We start from the raw sequence: 21984 nt of genomic DNA, 5'->3' as shown, positions 1-21984 counted from the left end.
CTGTAGGAAGGCATCACAGCAATTAAATGTTTTAAAACTCTTAGGCTCAGTTTTGGATAGACTTAGTAAACTTACTATATTTCATACTTTTATTCTTAGTAATTTTAATTTTTGCCCTTTGGCATGGCATTTTTGCACTGAGAAAAATTCCAAAAAACTAGAAAAGGTGCAGGAAAGAGCACTCTGTTTTGTGAATGAGGATTTTACCACCTCCTACGAGGACCTCTTACTTAAAGCTAAGGTGCCCTCCTTGCAGATCAGACAGATAAGAACAATGGCTCTGGAAACTTTTAAAATTATAAACAACATAGCTCCCGCGTGCTTACAAAATTTGGTAAATGTCAAAAATTCTAAATATTCTTTCAGGTATGTAAATATTCATGAAATTCCACAGGTAAAGTCAACCCGGTACGGTAAAAAATCGTTCAAATTTGCTGCTGCTACTTTATGGAACAGTCTTCCATTTCAGGACTCAAAACAGTTTTTCACATTTTAAAAGTCTTGTTCAGTCCTGGAACGGTTTGGAATGTCGAATGTTCTGCTTGCAGATAATTCTTGAGCTGTTTATTATTTATGCTGCTTTTTGGTTGCTCTGGTCTAGCATGTTTTTACTTCATTCGAAAATTTGTTGCTTATTTTTATTGCATGCTATGTATGTGAGATTTCAACTTTGTATTACAGGTTGTTTTATATGTCAAAATGCACTGTTTTAATGTTATTTATATGTTTTTATATTCGGTCAAAAGCTCCTTAGAGCTGGTCTTGCTTATTTGTACTTTATATGCCGAATCAAAATAAAGTTTTCTTATCTTATCTTATGTCAAATTTGCTCTAAATGCCACGTTTTTTTCAAGTATAAGCCAAAATCTGCATTTTACCCCTATGTTCTATTTTTAGCAATGTTGGTCATCTTTGTATGCGGGCCGGGTCATCAAACACATTTTTAGAACAAAATACCCAAATTATGATTGTGGCCAAATTTAATTGAATTTGGCCCAGTAGTTTCAGAGAAAATTTTTGTAAAAGTTAACAGACGATGACAGACGCAACAGATGACGGACGCACAGTGATGAGAAAAGCTCACTAGCTAAAAACAGGTCATCTCAATTTTTGTACATGTATGCACTGTCATCTCAATATATCACCTTTTTAATATTCGTATCAGAATAAAATGCTCTGTTAGGAGCAGCTTGATACAACCACAGAGGTCAAATCCTAAACAGTTGGAATTCAGTGTTTGGTGAAATCAAACAAAGTTAAGTTTTAGACCCTGATTTGAATCAACCTCAAATCAAAATTTGAAATAAATTTTTAGATTCTGCATATCAAACATGTCAAAGGCTTAAAAGTAAAGAACCCCAATATTTCAGTTTTTGATGAAATCAAACAAACTTTAAATTTTGAACTTTCAAACCTATATCAATCCGGGGACTGATTTTCTAAATCACTGATTCAAGTAACATTATGTCCGTAAAGGTTGGAAGTAAGAGTTGTCTTTCTTTAATAATCACCTATTTAGTTGTACAAATTAATCACTAGACTAAGTGATTTAATTTTATTGTAGCTTTAAATATAGAATACTAATGATCCAGGACTAATTATGTTGCTAAAATTATCAGAACCAACATCTGTGTTGATAGGATGATCAGGTTATGTCAGGTGATGGATGACCTTGTACTAAATCTTAGATAATGACATAAAAATCACTTGTTTAATGTTCATACCTCGATTTCCTTCCAAAAAAAATCACTTCTTTAAATATCTTTATTTCAATAACTAACTGCCCCTAATTTCAACACCCCTGAACAGTGAAATTTTGATCACAAACAGTAGAAATTTATAACATAATCTATAAGACATTTGTAAGATGAAACATTGAATTTTACAGGAAAAATACTCCCACTCCTGGGAAAAATCTGGTATGAAAGTGATACTTCATTAAGTAAAGCCATTTTTATAGCATTTGTTCAACTAAAATAGAATTTGCAGCTAAATGATTGCATCAAAGGCATAAATCTTGCTACTTAAAGAAGCAAAAAGTTCATTTTTTTCAATTATACTAATGAAAAGATATCATCTAAACCTATGTGTTTAAAATTTTGGTAGAACCACAAAATCACAATTTGTGGGAAAACTTCGAAATTTGCTACGGCTCGGCTCGCGGGTCAAAATCATTTTTTTTTCTTAAAATAGGATTTCGTTGTATTTTTTCTATGAATTAACTTTATCTTATACTTGATAGAAAAATTAAATTAAAAAAATGTCCATTTACACTCACTATCTGCCTTCGAAAGAAGCATACATTTTTGTAAAGAGACTTATTTTCTGTTAAACTGATAGGAGAAAAAGACGTAATATCGAAATAAAAAAAAAACTAAATTACAGAAATTGCTAAAGTTTAAGTACAGCTCATTTGAAAATAATAATAATAAATATAGGTCAACGATGATTTAAAATAGATATTTTAATTTTGATACCAAAAAATGGCAATTTTGCACCAAAGGGAGATAATTTGGAGCTTTTTCAATGATACATCTATGATACTAAAATAATGAGGTCCAATTTGTCAGCCGTCATGGGGTAAAAACGACAAATCAAAGATGTCAATTTTATATATATAGCCAATTTAGGACAATGGTGTTGATGAAAACTTACAACACTCCAGACCCTTTTGTTTTCCACATAATTAATATTGCCAATAATTAACAAGTTCCGGGTCGAATCCGATACCGATACCAATAGTATATTCACCTGTTACCTATTACCTTATCTGTACGTTCTGCATTCTGACAGGCGCAACACCAAATGGTGTATTTCGGATTTTGCTATATACACGGGTCATAACCACAGGGTATACACTACTAAATTCAATCATTATCAAATTGTTCCCTATTGTAGTATTTAAATCAGTAAGACTTTCTAAGATGACAATATGAATACTAAAAATCTGGACTTAAAATAAGGCATATACATGGTATAGGTACAGCTTTCAATTTGTCTAGCGGGCATGACGTAAAACAGCGAATCAAAGAATTCAACTTTATTTATAACTAATATAGGACACTGCTGTTGATTAAAAAAGACTCCATTCCAGGACCTTTTGTTTTCCAAATATTTAATATTACCAAAATGAATAAATTCCAGGTGGACGGGTTCAAACAGAAAGATTTTGAAAGCAAAGAAAACTGTGCATCTTATAATCTGCATGACTTTATCAGATGACAATCCCAATACTAAAATAAGGCTTACACATAGTTATATACTTTAATTCAGTCACAGACCCGCCGGTGTGTTCTAGTACATTTTAAAAGTCATCTGGGGCCAAAACAAATTGATTTATTTATACCCTCGAGCCTCCTTAGATAACTTATTTCAAAAAGTCCCCTGACTGTTAATGTGGACCCATCTAAAAACAGGGCACAAACATCCAAAATCTAAATACACTGTTAGATTCAGCATATCAAAGAACCCCAATAACTCAGACTTTGATAAAATGATGCCAGTTTAATTTGGACCCTTAGGACCGCAATGTGGACCAACTTGATAACATGCCCAAATTCAAAATCTAAATACACTGTCATATTTAGCATATCGAAAAACCCCATATATTTTTTTTATTGAAATCAATCACGTTTAATTTGGACCTTGATTAGCACCAATTTGAAAAGTTTCAAAACTGGGCCCAATATCAAAATTTTTTTTAGTTTACATATTGTAAAAGATCAGGAAGATTCAGCATTTCAAAGAACCTCTTGCACTCAAGTTCTGCTTTAATCAAACAAAGTTACATTTTGGCCTTTTGAACCTGTTATTTAAAATGTGGACCATTTTAAAAACAGGGCCCGAAAGAAATGAAAAGTACAAAATCTAATATTAACACGGTTGGATTCAGCATATTTAAAAACTTTAAGGATTCAAGACTTTGAATTAAATTCCATTGAACATTTTGAAAGAAATTAATAAGCACTTAAAATACAATTTAATAGAAAAGTATTGTTTTCGGCCACTTTTTCCCAAACAGTTAAAATTATGGCCATAACCCCAAAAATCAATCCCACATTCTTTTTTTTAGATCTGTTTACATTTGCCAAGTGAGGCCACATTTAAAAGAATGTATGTTTCCCCTTCCCGAGTCTACCCTTAATAAACAGACCAGGAAGGCAGGTTATTATTTTTTTTTGCACTGGATGTCATAGTATGGTCACATGAATGGTTTGACTTGTCCAGTCGAGGCCACTTATCAGTTGTTTGTACTCAAATTGAGTGTATTTATTTAGATTATATATATAAATCAATACTTTTGCTTTCGAGCACTTTTAAAAAATGAAAACTAATTATATTCAGGAATAAAAATAATTTTAATTTCTTTGTGGAAAACAATTTTTTTACCCGTGGCTTATTTTTGACCCGGGTGGGGGTAGGGGAAACAAACATAATTTTAATTTTGGCCGGACTTAATTTTAAAAAGTTTTATAATCTATGCTGCATATCAATTTTGTTGATTTTTTTTCATAAATCTCTATCATGTCTAATAATATCTTTATTCTCATAAAACCAATGCATAAGCATTACATTGGTACAGAGATAATAAATACAATGTTCAGTTAATATTTACAATATGAACAAAATATTAGGGAGAGAGGTTATGGACAAGTTGTGTAAATACCATAAATACAGAGAACTGAGGCCTGTTCCATTGAAGCATACAGCAAACATAAACTCAGTTAGGGTTGGTATACAAGAAATTTATTTTAAAAGCAATATTTATTACTATTTACTAAGGATTTAAGTCTGTGTGTCTAGGACAGACACTAAGACAGACACTTTGCTGTTCTTACTGGTGCCAGATGAGGCTGTATATTTATACTAAGTTAACAAGTTTTTCTGGGACAGCATTGTCTGGTCTCTGTGACAGTTTTTTTTTACTTGACAGGCATTCGAAACTGTTTGTTTACTATTCATTTTGCATTTATATAACTGCACAAACTAACCTCCACTGTCCCAAACGCGACAGGTGTCAATTCGACAAAAAATCTGATGGAATATTATGATTTACTTTTGTGCAGTCCCTTTTTTGAAGTTAAGTTTACCTTTTCTGTTAATTGTTTGCAATAATTTGAAGTGTCGTTGTCATTTTCAAATTTGTAAACAAACTTGCACTCTTTTGAGGTTTATAAAATTTGCATTTTAGAAAATGGCTGACGGTGTAATGCGCATGCTCACTTGCACACAATACACATATTTTCCTCAATACACAAACAAAGTACTGCCGTACTGTATATACACGCGCAGGTGTCCCTATATGATCCTATATATAAGTTCGTAGATTACATACAAACTAAAATAGTTTTTTTTTTATTGAAATCAGAAGAAAAATATAGACAAAGATGTCCGTCCACTATGTCCGCTCTCATTTTTATGAAACTTATATCATAGATATATATATCAGGACGAAATCGAAAATCAGTGAAGATCTGAATTATAATTAGGCTTATAAGGGATCGAGCTACCATTTGATGATCATTTGATTTTTATCAGTGGGGCGGGACACATGCACTTGTTTCTTTACGTGAGAAGGTCGACTATCCATCTATTTAATATATGAATAGTCGACCTTCCCATGGTTAGAAACAACTTGAAGTTACATGTTGGGCGGGGTGGGGGTAGGCGGCCGGGTGGTGGCGAGGATGAAATTTGAATAAAAAAAACTCGACAAGATTTTTGAGGAAAATTAAAGACAGTTTTCATCCTAGCATCACCCCACACAGGTCCTTGTCTCAGAATTTTTTTTCCTATATAAATTATATTTGATTTTTTTTTGCGCAGATCTATAACTTTTAAAAGAGTTCTATGCCCGTGGAAATGATAGCTTTTTAGCACTTTCGTATGTTCAATTCTTGCCTGAATTTTATTAAAATTATCATAATAGGTTTATATCAACAATGTCATTGACACTTTAAAAAAAAGGTATTGATCAAATATTTCTAATAGATCTACCTCTTCTAAATATTATTCAGTATAATGGAAATCACATAGCATTTGCTCTAAAGACTTTTCTAAAATATTAATAACATATAATATATTTTTGCATGCCAAGAAATTGCCTCCGTTGAAATTCTGCAAACACCCCATAGAGCAAATTACATGGATGATTAATTTTGACCATTTGGTATATGGCCGTGTTATAAGCGACACTGTGACGTACATGCATGGAGGTCATAAATTAATTTCTTGAATGAAATTAAATCTTTAGCTACTAATGACTGCCGTAGGAGGTTGACCGGAATTTTTAGCGAGGATTTCTTGGCATGGTTATTATTGCCCTTGTACTTTGGATAGATATATCAGAGACATATATATGTCTCTGGATATATGCAACGTGGGGGACATTGGTAAATCTGTTCTTTTATATTATTAATCTAACTTACTTTTACATATTAAAAGATGCTACTCGTCTGGTAGGTTCACCCTTTCTAAGGGTGATTCCCAATAGGATTTATTTAGGTTAATACTATGAACATTATAGATCATTATATAAAGTTGTACATTTAAATTTTTATAAAATATCGATACATGTAATAACACAATAAACCGAGAATTTCTACTTTCACTTGATAGACTGGTATAGGTTATACCAGAGACATATAATACAATGTATTATATGTCTCAGTCTGGTTATACAGATAAGTTTGACTCTTATTCATCGATTAGGGTTGTCCATTTTGTATGTAGTACCATTAATAGATGTAATTAAACACATCCAAGAGAGAATCAAAGATACAACTTTTCAAGCTAGGAACTTTCAAAGGCATTTTGAATTGAAATGTATAAAGTCACTGGCTGCCTTAGAAGGCCTCTACGATCCTCTACGTCTCACACTTAAAACCAAAGTTAAATTCTGGTAAGCATTTTTTTGTCAACCGATGAAAACAACTTTTCAATTTATACTATTATGATTTAATTACAATATTTACAGTACCTTTTTTGTATTTTGAAATCGCCCCATCATTTTTAACAACTGTCTCACTATGATTCCAATCGGCAATCCTCGGGTGACTCCGCTATTCTCCTTCTATCCTCCTTAGATGAGGTACGGAATCGTCCGAGCTGTGACGAATGACTCTAACTCGTATTTGGGCTCAGTCGGAGTCATATACTTATAGCAAATCTCAACAAAGATCTTTAGATCCGAAAGTAGATTCCATTTTTTCATCATTCTGCTGGATCTTGACTTGTTTCGACAGATTTGCTGATTAGGATAATGTTATTATATCTGAAGTTATTTTTATATTCATTAAAATCTCTACCCTACACGATATACAGCAAGTTGCAATTTAATAGACATCTTGCTCACACTTTATTGTTCTATGTTTATTATTCAACGGATTACACGTCTTAATTTTTCTACCCTTTACCATGCTTGAAATCGCCTGCTGACATTCAGATTTTTTGTGTGTTGTTGTATCATTAACAACCATTCAATCACATCAAAGACAGTCGAACTTCCTATACATTGCACACAATATAGGTGAATGGACATAAAAAGGTATATATAATATAAAAACCTTTAAACTCGGTTTTGAAAAGGGTCTGATCAAATCACGCAAGGTTACTTTTGATTACTTGTAATGAAACATTTCTACATGAATATGCACTATAAATGTAAATTGTAAGAAAAATAATGATAAAAACATATTATGTGGAGGTCTACTATGCCAAGCCCTAGAAGCACGGGAAGGCAAGCGGGATCACCTTAGCTTTCCACCTGCTTTTTTTTAAAAGACCAAATTTATTTGAAATTATCTGACCATGAACATGTGAGTGCACGATAAAAAAGGTTAGTTCTTTTTCTTTTTCCTTTTTTTCAAAGAAATATTGTATCAAAGACTTTATTTTTGAAAGGCAATTTAAATGTCTCTGATTTTATCATTATGTACCCAGAATAAAAGAAAAATCTTTCTGAGAATCCAGTTATACTTTATCATAGGGACAATCTGGGACTAATGTATCGGTACTAATAGGGACGCCTGAGCTATTAGTTCTTTCCAAAATCAGACTTGTTCTGAATGCTGTATTACATACATCAGCATTCAGAACAAGTCTGATTTTGGAAAGAATTAATGTAAATATACGGGGCCAATATTTCCAATACAGACTGGCAATGATGTGAATATAGGGCCAATATTTCCAAAACGGACTGGCAATGATGTGAATATAGGGCCAATATTTCCAATACGGACTGGCAATGAATCCTGAATTACATGCACAATATATGCGGTTTACATGTTATTCAGGATTCATTGTCAGTCCAGAAGGAAATATTGGACCGGGTCGAAAAACAATATACTAGATCACGTGATTTATATGACCAGGACGACGTCACCAGTATGACACATGCCGTTTTGGTAGTATTAGGGCTGTTCTAATTGTATTATTTAATAAAACACTGTATCAATGTCTCTGGTAAAGGTGAGTTATACTGCTTTGCATTTATAAATGTTTGGTAGGTAAATAGATATATCAAGAATTAATCTCCTTAAGTACCAAGATTAAAGCATACAATTGACATTGATTTTAAAATTCTACTTTTTGTTTCGTTTTTAACCTGAAATCAGAAATGGCATTAGCTTGTCAAAAAGACAGTTATCTGAGAAAAGTAATGTGCGGGAGTAAACTGGTTTATAGTCATAATCTTTTACAGAAAATTTATTTCATTTTCAGCACACCCTCGTACATTTATTTCGTACATGATATATATACAAAAATGTACAAATAAAAAATACTGTGCTGTAGAAAGTCTGAAAGAGGACGAAATATTTTATCCTACTGAAAATTATTTTGATGGATTTTACTACTGATTATTCTCACTTTACAAGTCAGATATTTATACAAATTATTTTTGGTTAGTAATATGAGGCAGGCATTTATACCTGTAAATGGGGACGAAGTCTGTATGATTTTTTTTTTTTTTTGTAACTTACATATTTGTTAAAAAAAAAGATACGGAAATACTGTAACGTTTCCAATTTGGTTCTGTTATTAGGGATTTTACTTGTGATGTTATTTAAGTTATGACGTCATGTTGAATGTAAACAAATAAACGCAATGCATCAGGTAATGTCAATTCATATCAAAGACAAAGAATTATCAAAAATGAAATATTGGTATTGTGTTCCTTGAGTTCCTATATTTTACTAGACTACTCATAGTCTTAGTCCTATAATATAAGACTCTGGAGCTTCATATCATTTACATTCAACGGTTTTTATCGGATATTATTATGTGGAGGTCTACTATGCCAAGCCCTAGAAGCACGGGAAGGTAAGCGGGATCACCTTAGCTTTCCACCTGCTTTTTTTTAAAAGACCAAATTTATTTGAAATTATCTGACCATGAACATGTGAGTGCACGATAAAAAAGGTTAGTTCTTTTTCTTTTTCCTTTTTTTCAAAGAAATATTGTATCAAAGACTTTATTTTTGAAAGGCAATTTAAATGTCTCTGATTTTATCATTATGTACCCAGAATAAAAGAAAAATCTTTCTGAGAATCCAGTTATACTTTATCATAGGGACAATCTGGGACTAATGTATCGGTACTAATAGGGACGCCTGAGCTATTAGTTCTTTCCAAAATCAGACTTGTTCTGAATGCTGTATTACATACATCAGCATTCAGAACAAGTCTGATTTTGGAAAGAATTAATGTAAATATACGGGGCCAATATTTCCAATACAGACTGGCAATGATGTGAATATAGGGCCAATATTTCCAAAACGGACTGGCAATGATGTGAATATAGGGCCAATATTTCCAATACGGACTGGCAATGAATCCTGAATTACATGCACAATATATGCGGTTTACATGTTATTCAGGATTCATTGTCAGTCCAGAAGGAAATATTGGACCGGGTCGAAAAACAATATACTAGATCACGTGATTTATATGACCAGGACGACGTCACCAGTATGACACATGCCGTTTTGGTAGTATTAGGGCTGTTCTAATTGTATTATTTAATAAAACACTGTATCAATGTCTCTGGTAAAGGTGAGTTATACTGCTTTGCATTTATAAATGTTTGGTAGGTAAATAGATATATCAAGAATTAATCTCCTTAAGTACCAAGATTAAAGCATACAATTGACATTGATTTTAAAATTCTACTTTTTGTTTCGTTTTTAACCTGAAATCAGAAATGGCATTAGCTTGTCAAAAAGACAGTTATCTGAGAAAAGTAATGTGCGGGAGTAAACTGGTTTATAGTCATAATCTTTTACAGAAAATTTATTTCATTTTCAGCACACCCTCGTACATTTATTTCGTACATGATATATATACAAAAATGTACAAATAAAAAATACTGTGCTGTAGAAAGTCTGAAAGAGGACGAAATATTTTATCCTACTGAAAATTATTTTGATGGATTTTACTACTGATTATTCTCACTTTACAAGTCAGATATTTATACAAATTATTTTTGGTTAGTAATATGAGGCAGGCATTTATACCTGTAAATGGGGACGAAGTCTGTATGATTTTTTTTTTTTTTTGTAACTTACATATTTGTTAAAAAAAAAGATACGGAAATACTGTAACGTTTCCAATTTGGTTCTGTTATTAGGGATTTTACTTGTGATGTTATTTAAGTTATGACGTCATGTTGAATGTAAACAAATAAACGCAATGCATCAGGTAATGTCAATTCATATCAAAGACAAAGAATTATCAAAAATGAAATATTGGTATTGTGTTCCTTGAGTTCCTATATTTTACTAGACTACTCATAGTCTTAGTCCTATAATATAAGACTCTGGAGCTTCATATCATTTACATTCAACGGTTTTTATCGGATATTTTTTTTTTACTATCAATGTTGAACCCTATAATACATGTATAAGACTCTGGAGGTTCATATCATTTACATTCAACGTTTTTTATCGGATATTTTTTTTTTACTATCAATGTTGAACTCTGGGGTTCAACATTGACATGATTGATAGTAAAAAAAAAATATCTGATAAAAAACGTTGAATGTAAATGATATGAACCTCCAGAGTCTTATATTATAGGACTATCCCCAAACCCTGAGCTTAAAAACACCTGATCCCGACGCCCTGAAAAAGGTCCTGCCTCCCTCTAATCTCTACCTTACTTTCATTTTTGCCATATCACTATTTTCCCTTTTAACAATAAATTTTTATGCCCGAATTATGGCCACTATGTTTTCTAATCTGTGCGTTTGTTTTTTCTGTCGTTCATCCGTCTCGTCCGTCTGTCCCACTTCAGGTAAAAGTGTTTGGTCGAGGTAGTTTTAGCTGAAGTTGAGCATGTTTTACTTATTTTAATATATATGCAAGTGGTATGACCCCTCAAATAGTAAACATTTCAAAGAAAACAGTAAACAAAATCAGGGACTTTCTATACTAACATAGAAATGCCCTGACAGAATACAGAGAGTCTCTATATATTAAAGTAGTATAATCGTAGTCTACATACATGTAGACTGAGACTACTATAACACATGTTATAGTAGTCTCAGATGTAGATAAACGTGAAAAATATTTGTCCTCTCTAAGGAGGTATATAATAGTTGTGATTTTTGCGATCTAAACACCATGATATGGAGAACGCTCTACGATTGGTTGTACTTGTGTCACATGTTTTACTTATTTTAATATAACTGCAACTGGTATGACCCCTTAAATAGTAAACATTAAAAAAAAACAGTAGACAGAATACAGAATACAGAGAGTCTCTATATATTAAAGTAGTATAATCGTAGTTTACATGTAGATAAACACGAAAAATAATTGACCTCTCTAAGGAGGTATAATAGTTGTGGTTCTTGCGATCTAAACACAACGATATAGATAACGCTCTGATTGGCTTATCTATTTTTCATTTGTGTTATCTATCATACGATTGGTTGTATTTGTGCATGTTTCAAACCGGAAGTATTATCTATGACTAAAAGTCAGTCTGATGACGGAATCATATCCGGACTCCTGTTTTGTCGTTTTTCTCCCAAAAAAACTCAATCTAAATATTCATAAGAATGGATGACAAATGCGACCATGCATGTTACCTATTGGACATAGAGGCATGATGATTGATTTAATGTGGAAGGAAGAGAAGCGACACACAAAATGAGGTCTTCTCGTTTAATAGTATAGATAAAACATTGTGATTTCATTAATAAAATAATTATACAGTATGCATGAATATCATGATATATATCTTTTTTTGTTTAGTATACAACAAAAGTAAAAAGCTGTGAGCCATCTGAAGTATCAATTCTTAACCAGAAAAATAAAAAAGAAAAGATTAAAGGCTATGAGGTAGTTTTGGAAGATACCATTCTGTTTCCTGAAGGAGGAGGGCAGGTAAGTGTTTATTCTCATGAAGTGGCAACAATATTTTGGGTTAACTTTTGAATGACATATTAATTGACATAATCTTTTTTATACGACCGCAAAAATTCAAAAATTTTTGGTCGTATATTGGTATCACGTTGGCGTCGTCGTCGTTGTCGTAGTCGTCTGAATACTTTTAGTTTTCGCACTCTAACTTTAGTAAAAGTGAATAGAAATCTATGAAATTTTAACACAAGGTTTATGACCACAAAAGGAAGGTGGGGAGTGATTTTGGGAGTTTTGGTCCCAACATTTTTGGAATTAGGGGCCAAAAAGGGCCCAAATAAGCATTTTCTTGGTTTTTCGCACTATAACATTAGTTAAAGTAAATAGAAATCTATGAAATTATGACACAAGGTTTATGACCACAAAAGGAAGGTTGGGATTGATTTTGGGAGTTTTGGTTCCAACAGTTTAGGAATTAGGGGCCAAAAAAGCATTTTCTTGGTTTTTCGCACTATAACTTTAGTTAAAGTAAATAGAAATCTATGAAATTATGACACAAAGTTTATGACCACAAAAGGAAGGTTAGGATTGATTTTGGGAGTTTTGGTTCCAACAGTTTAGGAATAAGGGGCCAAAAAAGGGCCCAAATAAGCATTATGCTTGGTTTTCACACAATAACTTTAGTATAAGTAAATAGAAATAAATGAAATTTAAACACAAGGTTTATGACCACAAAAGGAAAGTTTGGGTGATTTTGGGAGTTGAGGTCCCAACAGTTTAGGAATTAGTGGCCAAAAAGGGGCCCAAATAAGCATTATTCTTGGTTTTAGCACCATAACTTTAGTATAAGTAAATAAAAATCTATGAAATTTAAACACAAGGTTTATGACCATAAAAGGAAGATTGGGTTTGATTTTGGGAGCTTTGGTCTCAACAGTTTAGGAATAAGGGGTCCAAAGGGTCCAAAATTGAACTTTGTTTGATTTCATCAAAAATTGAATAATTGGGGTTCTTTGATATGCTAAATCTAACTGTGTATGTAGATTCTTAATTTTTGGTCCCGTTTTCAAATTGGTCTACATTATAGTCCAAAGGGTCCAAAATTAAACTAAGTTTGATTTTAACAAAAATTGAATTCTTGGGCTTTTTTGATATGCTGAATCTAAATATGTACTTAGATTTTTGATTATGGGCCCTGTTTTCAAGTTGGTTCAAATCAGGATCCAAAATTATTATATTAAGTATTGTGCAATAGCAAGAAATTTTCAATTGCACAGTATTCAGCAATAGCAAAAAATCTTCAATTGCACAGTATTGTGCAATAGCACGAAATTTTCAATTGCACAGTATTGCGCAATAGCAAGAAATATCTAATCGCACAATATTGTGTAATAGCAAGAAATTTTCAATTGGAGTTATCTTTCTTTGTCCAGAATAGTAGTTGAATCAACTTAAATCATTGATTTATACAATATACCATGTATATTCACTTTATACCAACTGATAAATTAAAACAATCTTTACCATTCAGTGATAACAAGCACTTTATTTTACATTTTAACATTTTATGATGTATTTAAATGAGTAGTTATTGTTGCAAACTCATTTAGAACTTTGAATTGAGATCAGTTTTGGAAAAAGGGAAAAGGGGATTTGAAAAAAAGGGGGGGGGGGGGTTAAATTTTTCTCATTTCAGATTTCATAAATAAAAAGAAAATTTCTTTAAACACTTTTTTGAGAGGATTAATATTCCACAGCATAGTGAATTGCTCAAAGGCAAAAAAAATATTTTAAGTTCATTAGACCACATTCATTCTGTGTCCGAAACATATGCTGTGTCAACTATTTAATCACAATCCAAATTTAGAGCTGAATCCAGCTTGAATGTTGTGTCCATACTTGCCCCAACCGTTCAGGGTTCAACCTCTGCGGTCGTATAAAGCTGAGCCCTGCGGAGCATCTGGTTTATAAATAGTAAAGAAAGGATATGGGGTATCCATCCATTAATACACAAATACAGTAAATGTATGTGTACAGCAAAAAACACAAACAGCAAAGGCACAGCACTTTTATTGCTGTTCTTCGTCAGTACCACACTTTAGTTTAAGAAGCCCTAGCACCAGTTTTAGCAGAAGTTTTTTCAGACTGTCGATTAGGTCACAACTGTGACTTGAAATACAAAGCCACAAAGTAAAATCAATAAAATTAATCTGTCAAAGATAAGGCCTACCTTGTGTCTCCTTATTGTATTTTTATTTTTTAAATCTTTTATTATTTGCCCTATTTTAAAAAGACCATGGCCATTTTGATTTATCTGTTGTGGTAGCTGACATTAAACAGACTAAACATGCTAAATAACAGTAAATCTTTGAGATCAACATTCTATTATGGGTTGGGAACTTGGGATCACTTTTTTCTGAGACAAGTGCCTGTGGTTGAATTGGGATGAACTTAAAAGTTGAAATGATATTAATTACTTTTCTGCCAATCATGCTGAAATTAAGACTAACACTTAGTTATAGATGAATGAAAAATGTATCAGGATACTTGCAGACTTTAACCTTACTATGACTAAACTAAAAGAAGTGTATAGTGATGAGTCAGCCACAAGTAATAGTTCTGAATAAGTACCAATCAAACTATCAATCATTAATCAATGTTAACACTATTAAACATTTTCCCAAAATTTAAATGAAATAAAGACAAGTTACATGCATGATTTAATGATTTAATTTTTATCATTTTCAGCCAGATGACAGAGGAACTGTAAGTTTAAAGCATAAGAACAGGAATTGCATGTTAAAAAATCCTAAACATTTTATTATACTATATAAAAAAGACAACTGTCAACAAGAGACCAAAATGACACAAATTAACAACTATAGGTCACTGTACCGCCTTCAACAATGAGCAAAGCCCATAATGCATAGTCAGCTATAAAAGGCACCGAAATGACAATGAAAAAAATTCAAACGAGAAAACTAACTGCCTTATTTATGTACAAAAAATGAACGAAAAAACAAATATGTAACACATAAACAAACGACAACCACTGAATTACAGGCCTGACTTGGGACAGGCACATACACACATAATGTGGCGAGGTTATGTTCACTGAAAAAAAGTTTGGGAAATCAAAGGATTCCTTTATTAAAATCAGAAAATTATGAAAATATGGTATCATTGATTCATTACTAAAGAAACAACAATCCACCAGAGACAAAATGATGTAAGAAACATCCTTTGTCCTTATTGCTGTATTTCTGTCATTCTGTAAAATTATACTTGTCAATCCATCAATATTGTAAATGGAATTTCATGTTCTCCTAGACTATTAGTCGGATTTCATTGAAACTTTATACAAAAAAGTTAACCAATTTTAACAAAAGGCAATCATGAAGTAAAATCAATAATAACTATTTAAATTGCATTGTTCAAATATCATTCATGGGTTATCACTTTTCATAAATTATTTTTGAGAAAGTTAGTTTACACTTTACAAGTAAACTATTCATCTGAAGTTACTTTTAAAAAAATATGTTAATAGATGAATGCAATTGTCTATATGAGTCTAAAAGATTGTGTAACAATACCGATAAATAGATGGAAAACAAAACACTAAAAAGTGTTGAATATCATCGCACAAAATAAATATGGAGATGTTGTGTGATTGCCAATGAGAGGTTACAATCCAATACAGTTCAAATGAGTTGGATGTACATGATGTTAGCAATTATAGGTGATCCTACAGCCTTCAACAATGAGGAAAAACCTGTGCCATCTCATTGCATGTAGTCGGCTATAAAAGGCCCAATATGAAAAATGTTGAACAATATCTTGCCTGGTTTCTATTTCTAACTTTCATGGTCAAAATAAATATTTTTAAACTATCCAACTTTAGATCAACGACATACCTGTGTTGAAGATTAGCAGAAGAGGTGCTGATGCCGTCCATTTTGTTTCCACAGAAATCCCTGCTGGCACAGATGTTAACTTAGAAGTTGATTGGGCTAGAAGATTTGATCATATGCAACAACATACTGGTAATTTAAATTATGTTCTAAATTCACTGTTCAAACAAAAATTAAAGTATTTATGTGCTAAATCTCTCTAGATTTTTGTAAAGCATACATATCTGATAAAATTGAGAATGGAAATGGGGAATGTGTCAAAGAGACAACAACCCGACCAAAATAAAAAAACACAACAGCAGAAGGTCACCAACAGGTCTTCAATGTAGCGAGAAATTCCCGCACCCGGAGGCGTCCTTCAGCTGGCCCCTAAACAAATATATACTAGTTCAGTGATAATGAACGCCATACTAATTTCCAAATTGTACACAAGAAACTAAAATTTAAATAAAACAAGACTAACAAAGGCCAGAGGCTCCTGACTTGGGACAGGCGCAAAAAATGCGGCGGGGTTAAACATGTTTGTGAGATCTCAACCCTCCCCCTATACCTCTAACCAGTGTAGAAAAGTAAAAGCATAACAATACGCACATTAAAATTCAGTTCAAGAGAAGTCCGAGTCTGATGTCAGAAGATGTAACCAAAGAAAATAAACAAAATGACAATAATACATAAATAACAACAGACTACTAGCAGTTAACTGACATGCCAGCTCCAGACTTCAATTAAACTGACTGAAAGATTATGATTTCATCATATGAACATCAGGCACAATCCTTCCCGTAAGGGGTTTAGTATCATACCATCATAACATATATGAGAAGAACATAACCCGTGTCATGCCAACAACTGTTTTTAGAATAAATGTGTTTAGTTCCGACGCAAAGACCTTATCAGTGACTCAATATTAACGCCAAAATATGCAATCTTTAATGACTTGACAACAGTATCGTAATTATATCCCTTCTTAATAAGTCTATTCAAAGGTTTTGTAAGTTTATGAGGTGAATACTGACACCTTTGTGCTTTATAAAGAATATTTCCATAAAAAATTGGATGTGAAATACCTGAACGTATAAAAAGTCTGCATGTTGAGCTATATTTAAGAATGATGTCTTTATACCGATGATAAAATTTAGTAAATGTTTTGACATTCAGATATGTACCTTTATACAATGAAGGCATAATAGAAAACTAAATATATATTTAGGTACTGTTAGGCGCAATGACAATATCAATTTTAATAACAAGATCTTGAGATCACAATATTTTATCAAACATCATTAAGGGGTCATCCATAATTGTCAACCATTTTCCAAAGTGTACAAAACGTACACTTGGGGGGAGGGGGTTAAAAAATCAACATTTTTACCGTACGCTTTTTTTTTTATTTCCGGAATTTATATCGTTTTTAGGGAAAGTCGATTTATAAAATCGAGAATTGGCTTGGGTGTGTTTCTCTTCTTATTTCTTCTTTATTATTTTCACTTGATGATATTGATTTCGATATCATAATTCTACTCAATCAGGATTGAACGATTACAAGATCAAATCATATGAAAACTAAATCTTTCAAAAATATGAACCAGTAAAATTATTTAAACAAAAAGTTTGTAAGCATTTCTCAGTACCCCTGATTGTCAATTTCACCTGCTTTATTATTGATCGATATCGTTTTACTCTGTTTAATAAACAAAATTGATGGAAACACTAACATGCTAAATTCTTTGAATGTTTTGATTTTGACAAGACGTCATTTTGTGAAAAGATTTTAAACTGGTCATTCGATTAATTTCCTTGTAATGCGTTCCAAAATAGTAAACCAGTAAACCGGAAGTAAACTGATTTTTTCTTAGTATAAGCTTCCTTTAATTAGGAGCACCTCCATATGAAGTTTAACCTTAACTTAAAAAATATCAAATATATGTACACGTTACAGTATATATACATAAACGATAATAGTGCCATGAATGGCATATTTACAGAGACCTTTTAAATAGAAATACAGGCAGGAAAATTAAAAACTCAAAATGTTTTAAAACATTACACTTTTATTGATTACTGTCTTGAGCTCTGATTCCATCAACAACTGTCAGTCCATACTTTACAAATGCAATATAACCATGCATTTCCCTTTCTTTGATTCTTAGCATAATTTATGTGCCCTTTTGATAATCTTTTGCATGCTCTATGTGCCCTTTTTTATTTGGAGTTACCATTCCCACTGTGTGATAGGGGAAACACTAATTTTTGTACTCTTTATTCTGACAAAACACAAGCATCATAGATGTCATCAAACAAAACAGTCAGATATGTTTTAGTTTTTTTCCAATGCAAATTTCTATATTAAACTAAAATATAATAGACAGGATCTTCTTTTTATTAAGAATGACTGATTCTTCTCTTGAAATCTGAAAATGGTTGATACACTTTTTGAGGGAGGGTGGGGGATCTGAAAAAGTGTACGTTTTGTACACTTTGGAAAATGGTTGACAATTATGGATGACCCCTAACAGTTCATGTTTCGAATATGGAAACCATGCAATTACGAAAACAAATCCTTTATAAACATAACACAATCTCAACCAGTAAAAGACAGCAATCAAACATCTACAAAATATATACAAAACACATTAATTCTTTTCATACAACTTCAATACATTAAAAAAACAGATTTCTTAATGAAAATTAAACTTCAATACTACACAAACGTACGACAATGGTCACTGCCCAAACCTTGATAGTTAAATCTCGTGCAAACTATCATTATATACTGACCGTCAAAAATGATTTACAACTATTGTAAAAACACAATAGAATAAATTACATACTTCAAAAATCATATGTGAACCGCATATAAATATATATCTCTTTAAAAAAAACTTATGCGTGCACATGTTTATGAAAAACTTTCTTCATTTTTTTGTAGTTCTTGAAGAATACTTGAAAGTTATTATATGCAAATAAAGAAAATGGTAATGTTTTACACATCTCAATAGTTTTCTATTGAAACTATTTCACAATACAAGTATAATTGATTATAATGTTAAGGTGGCTGGGGACTATTCGACTGCGCATAATTTCACGCATGAATTACAAAAGTATTTGTCGTAAATTCGATATAATTTGTTTTAATATTTTGATTGATTAGAAATGTCAAATCATTGTAGTTATGTAACTAATAGAATATTTTCGTTATTATCAGTATTTTTTAAAGGGTCAAAATGACAATTCACCCATTTTCACCATTTTCCCGCCAAAATTTGGGTTTTAAGGTAAAATATTTTTTTTTCCTTATGGGTGACCTATGTTTTTTATTGGCTCATTCTTTGAAGCTATATTCCAGCTTTTCATATAACAGTTGTCATAGAACGTTTTTTTGATATTCCGAAAAAAATATGTCAACAACTCTATTTCCCCTATCATTTCATTGAAAAATGGTCCCTTTTACATACCTGTTTAAAAGTAAAAATTTGAGCTTAAATATTCCGTGACCCCCTATTTTTTTTGGACCAATTTGAATCATTTTCTTTAAAGAATAAAATAACCAAAAATACGGCACTTCTGATAGAAACTTCGAATACGCCCGAGCCACCTTAAGTTCTCTGTTAAGATTTTAATATTTGTAAAATCAATGAAAATGAGTATGAACATGTATTTCAGGTCAACACTTGATAACTACAGTTGCAGAGAGTATGTTTGGATTTCCAACAACATCATGGTTTGTTCATATAAAAGATAGTCATGTGAAAGAGAAGTGATATGGTTTAATAAGAAATACTATGACATACCTTTATAATTTTAACTGTTTTACAACAGTTACTGCAAACTGTTTTGATAAGACTGACCAGTAAATAATATTTTTTGCTAGAGCATTGTTTTTATACGACCGCAAAAATTAAAAATTTTTGGTCGTATATTGCTATCACGTTGGCGTCGTCGTCCTGCGTCGTCGTCGTTGTCGTCCGAATACTTTTAGTTTTCGCACTCTAACTTTAGTAAAAGTGAATAGAAATCAATGAAATTTTAACACAAGGTTTATGACCACAAAAGGAAGGTTGGGATTGATTTTGGGAGTTTTGGTCCCAACATTTTAGGAATTAGGGGCCAAAAAGGGCCCAAATAAGCATTTTCTTGGTTTTCACACTATAACTTTAGTTTAAGTGAATAGAAATCTATGAAATTTTGACACAAGGTTTATGACCACAAAAGGAAGGTTGGGATTGATTTTGGGAGTTTTTGTTCAAACAGTTTCGGAATTAAGGGCCAAAAAAGGGCCCAAATAAGCATTCTTGGTTTTTTCGCACAATAACTTTAGTATAAGTGAATAGAAATCAATGAAATTTTAACACAAGGTTTATGACCACAAAAGGAAGGTTGGGTTTGATTTTGGGAGTTTTGGTCCTAACAGTTTAGGAATAAGGGGCCCAAAGGGTCCAAAATTGAACTTTGTGTGATTACATCAAAAGTTGAATAATTGGGGTTCTTTGATATGCCGAATCTAACTATGTATGTAGATTCTTAATTTTTGGTCCCGTTTTCAAATTGGTCTACATTAAGGTCCAAAGGGTCCAAAATTAAACTAAGTTTGATTTTAACAAAAATTGAATCCTTGGGGTTCTTTGATATGCTGAATTTAAAAATGTACTTAGATTTTTTAATTATTGGCCTAGTTTTCAAGTTGGTCCAAATGGGGGTCCAAAATTAAACTTTGTTTGATTTCATCAAAAATTGAACAAATGGGTTCTTTGATATGCCAAATCTAACTGTGTATGTAGATTCTTAATTTTTGGTCCAGTTTTCAAATTGGTCTACATTAAGGTCCAAAGGGTCCAAAATTAAACTTAGTTTGATTTTAACAAAAATTGAATCCTTGGGGTTCTTTGATATGCTGAATTTAAAAATGTACTTAGATTTTTAATTATTGGCCTAGTTTTCAAGTTGGTCCAAATGGGGGTCCAAAATTAAACTTTGTTTGATTTCATCAAAAATTGAATAAATGGGTTCTTTGATATGCCAAATCTGACTGTGTATATAGATTCTTAGTTTTGGTCCAGTTTTCAAATTGGTCTACATTAAGGTCCAAAGGGTCCAAAATTAAACTAAGTTTGATTTAAAAAAAAATTAAATTCTTGGGCTTATTTGATATGCTTTATCTAAACATGTACTTTGATTTTTGATTATGGGCCCAGTTTTCAAGTTGGTCCAAATCAGGATTCCATATCATGTATTGTGCAATAGCAAGAAATTTTCAATTGCACAGTATTGCACAATAGCAAGAAATATCTAATTGCACAATATTGTGCAATAGCAATTAATTTTCAATTGGAGTTATCTTTCTTTGTATAGAATAGTAGTTGATAATATAATATGTTGGAAATTTGCCAGACATGACTATGATGTCATTTTCTATTTTTATTTGCCAATAACTTTATGTAAATAATTTCATTGGAAATTTGCCAATATAAAATGTTGCTGATGAAGCTTTTTTTCCTTATCTTATCTAAGATATTTTTAGATAATGTATGTTGGACATTTGCCAGACATGACTATGATGTCATTTTCTAATTTTATTTGCCAATAACTTTATGTAAATAACTTCATTGGAAATTTGCCAATATAAAATGTTGATGATGAAGTTTTTTTTATTGTTTTATACAATAAACAATGTATATTCACTTTTACTACCAACCAATCTTTACCATTCAG

General features: G+C 31.8%; 2 protein-coding genes across 4 annotated transcripts in view; one reads left to right on the top strand and one right to left on the bottom strand.

Annotated features, from left to right (window-relative positions):
• The window catches only part of LOC139512923 (serine-rich adhesin for platelets-like), a 38768-nt gene extending 33532 nt beyond the window's left edge, over nt 1-5236 (bottom strand). The window contains exon 1 of the mRNA XM_071300902.1: nt 5091-5236. The gene's annotated coding sequence lies outside the window, so the exon portion shown is untranslated. The remainder of the gene's footprint in view (nt 1-5090) is intronic.
• The window catches only part of LOC139512924 (alanyl-tRNA editing protein Aarsd1-like), a 34475-nt gene continuing 17121 nt past the window's right edge, over nt 4631-21984 (top strand). Inside the window, exons 1-5 of one of the 3 annotated variants that reach the window (XM_071300903.1) lie at nt 4631-4729; nt 12257-12388; nt 15113-15130; nt 16266-16407; nt 19939-19996. In XM_071300903.1, the coding sequence (XP_071157004.1) occupies nt 4646-4729; nt 12257-12388; nt 15113-15130; nt 16266-16407; nt 19939-19996 (434 nt within the window). In that variant the 5' untranslated portion in view covers nt 4631-4645. Of the gene's footprint in view, nt 4730-10022; nt 10053-10122; nt 10240-12256; nt 12389-15112; nt 15131-16265; nt 16408-19938; nt 19997-21984 lie in introns of those variants that run through there. The other 2 variants (XM_071300905.1, XM_071300904.1) reach the window with 2 other exon arrangements.

This window comes from Mytilus edulis, chromosome 2 (assembly GCF_963676685.1).
Source record: "Mytilus edulis chromosome 2, xbMytEdul2.2, whole genome shotgun sequence".
Lineage (NCBI taxonomy): Eukaryota > Metazoa > Mollusca > Bivalvia > Mytilida > Mytilidae > Mytilus > Mytilus edulis.
This window is presented reverse-complemented; position numbering and strand designations above follow the sequence as displayed.